This window comes from Cryptomeria japonica, chromosome 3 (genome assembly GCF_030272615.1).
Source record: "Cryptomeria japonica chromosome 3, Sugi_1.0, whole genome shotgun sequence".
Lineage (NCBI taxonomy): Eukaryota > Viridiplantae > Streptophyta > Pinopsida > Cupressales > Cupressaceae > Cryptomeria > Cryptomeria japonica.
In genome coordinates this window covers 653,419,974-653,422,622 of record NC_081407.1, presented here as the reverse complement: position 1 = coordinate 653,422,622, position 2,649 = coordinate 653,419,974, and the positions used below count along the sequence as shown (strand labels likewise).

Genomic DNA, 2,649 nt, shown 5'->3' with positions numbered 1-2,649 from the left:
TAAATAATCACCTTGTCAAGTAAATATTATCTTAATCATTTGTAATAATAAATGACACTCACTCTCCTCCAAAAAACAAATGAAATGATAAATTAATCCGAAGTGGAAGGCTATTCTTTGTAATACATAATAATGAACATAACTTAACTATATATCTTTAATAAATTGTATATATATTTAAATAACAAATATAATATAATACTAAACATATAATTTGTGAAAATTGTAAAAAAATTTAATTCCTTTTTATAATTATGATGGCGTAGCCAATGCTATAATAAATGGATCCTCACAATAATGCATAGGAACAATTATAAGCAACAACAAGAATGAGTGAAAATAAGGCTCATTTTATAATCATTCCAAGGAAATGAGCATCTCTATGAATCCGCACAGTATTGACAGCTGATGAAGACAGGTAACAGGAAATCACTGCACACTTGATACAGTGCACGTGCAACCAGGAGAGTTTTTCACAGAGATGAGAAGGCGATTGGACGGGGCGGTGCACAACAAACAAAGGCATTTGCAGCTTCGTTAATGGAAGCCAATGGAGATTTTTCAAAAATGCTCTTGGAAAAATGGAAAAAAAAATTCTTTTTTTTTTGAATGCAAGAAAATGATAAACAGATTAAAACACTGGTTTTCATAGAAGCAGGTAATTTAGGCGGTTTTCAAGTTTAATTTAGACACTTTTGGTATTAGGGGTTGGGTGTACAAGAAGTGTACAGTATAACGATGACTGGTGCTCTTTCTTAATAGCTGTCCACATTATTTCTAATAGTTAACATTTTTGGTCTGCAATTGTTCCATTTGAGTGTCTTTATTGGTATCCACAATTAGTAGGACATTTGTGCATAAGTTTTGGTAATTTTAAGTTCATGGTGGACACTTTGAAATAACCAATTTTTGACCCTTGTATATATATACTGGGGCATTTGTGCATAAGTAATGACAATTTTAAGTGTTGAGGCATCCTTAAGTAGGTATTGGACAACACTTTGAAATGACCATTTTTTGATCCTTGTGCACATATTACTATCCAGAGTGCACATAACTGGATCCCACAACACGTGTTATTGCTACCCAGAAGTCAGAACAATAACTATAAGCAATTAAGTTGTATATGAAAAAAACCAATAAAAATCTTTGAAATCTGATATACAGTTTAAAATCTGTGAAAGTATGAAATTAGTTATAACAACTACTGATAGCTCTCACCCAGAAAGAAATTTTTTTTTGATAACAAACTAGGAAATGTGATTCAAACTATCAATACACAAAAAAATCTACACGCTTCAAATAAAAATATATTATCATTTATAATTATAAAAATATATAAATGTGGTCTCTTCCATCCTTAACCTCCATTGAGATGTGTCCAACAATGAACGCAGGCTAGAAACCAAAAAAAAAACAGAAAATCAAATCAGCCTTTGAAGTGTCTGTTTGGTGGCAGACAATGCACATGAATCCCCTCACACCCCCATTTATTCCACCTCCTTCGATAACAACACTAAACCAAAAGAAACAACACCAAGTTTGATTCAGGGGCACTTGGATTTGCCTTTGGGGTTCTTTCTGTCTCTGTAACATGGGCATTCATCCCCATTACCAGACTGCCCGCTGGGAACACAGTTGCACGATTTACAGCAAACGTTGCACATTTTTAAGCACATCTTGTGGTACCCATGATTATTCGTGCACCTCACCTCGCATTTATCACCACACTCTGTAAACAAACACCAACAAACGCAAACAAGTAGTTAGAAAGATGTGATAAATATGTAAAATCTTCTTATTCTGTCATCATGAGGATGGGGTAAAATCTCTTTCACATTTTACAAGCAATACTACATACTGGCTGGTTTGAAACAAGAAAAGAGAGGGTAAAGTTTGCCTTTTTCAGTTAGTTCTGGTGCAGGCGCCATTGCTGGAGCGGAATCCACAGCATCTGTTGCTGCAGTCTGTGTGTATGACAACCATACAAACAAATATGTTAGTCTAATACTATCTCTACTTGTGATAAACTGGGAAAATCTTGTTTGAAAGAAGCAATGCAAAGAAATGAAATGAAATAGAATACAGACTTGTAATGAAAGAGCGAGAAAAAGAGCCAACAAGAAGCAGAGGCTGCATATTGCTCTCTTCATCTCCATTATTGCAGAATCAAAATTCCCCAACTGGATGCTTAATCTTTGTTGGGTTTCGTAGGTATTTATAGTATTTCTGAGGGCTTTAGAATTAGTATTGAATTTTAATCATGCAGTGAGATTATACTAGACAAAACTGGTCAAAGTAAGGATGTTTCCTTCGATGTATACTTCAAATAAATATTCGCTTTGTCGATGGGAATGCTCATGGCTGCCCATATCTTGAGTTGTCATACAGTTGTAAGTGTGCAGAGAGATTAAAATAGGTAAGTTATGAGGTTTTTAATTCATTGCTTCACCTTATTTTCCATTCATTTGGTAACGTATTTAAATATTTTATGGAATATGACTCACCTAGCGAGGCTTATGTGGTGATGTCTTACACGGATTCTTTGACTTCTGCTGCCATGGCCCAATTGTTTGATTATTTAAGTTTAATTTAATGTTGATTTTAAGTTGACCACCTAATTTTTATATCAAAATTTTCAAATTGTGC

The 2,649-nt window shown here is 34.0% G+C and overlaps 1 protein-coding gene across 1 annotated transcript; it reads right to left on the bottom strand.

The window, feature by feature from the left end:
- Positions 1-1,350: 1,350 nt before the first annotated feature.
- LOC131033814 (peamaclein-like) lies at positions 1,351-2,221 on the bottom strand. Its single transcript, XM_057965101.1, has 3 exons — positions 2,091-2,221; positions 1,901-1,967; positions 1,351-1,732 (listed from the first exon to the last, which is right to left on the bottom strand). Exons 1-3 carry the CDS (start codon positions 2,157-2,159, stop codon positions 1,548-1,550), a joined length of 321 nt encoding a protein of 106 aa, XP_057821084.1. The 5' UTR covers positions 2,160-2,221; the 3' UTR covers positions 1,351-1,547.
- Positions 2,222-2,649: the final 428 nt, after the last annotated feature.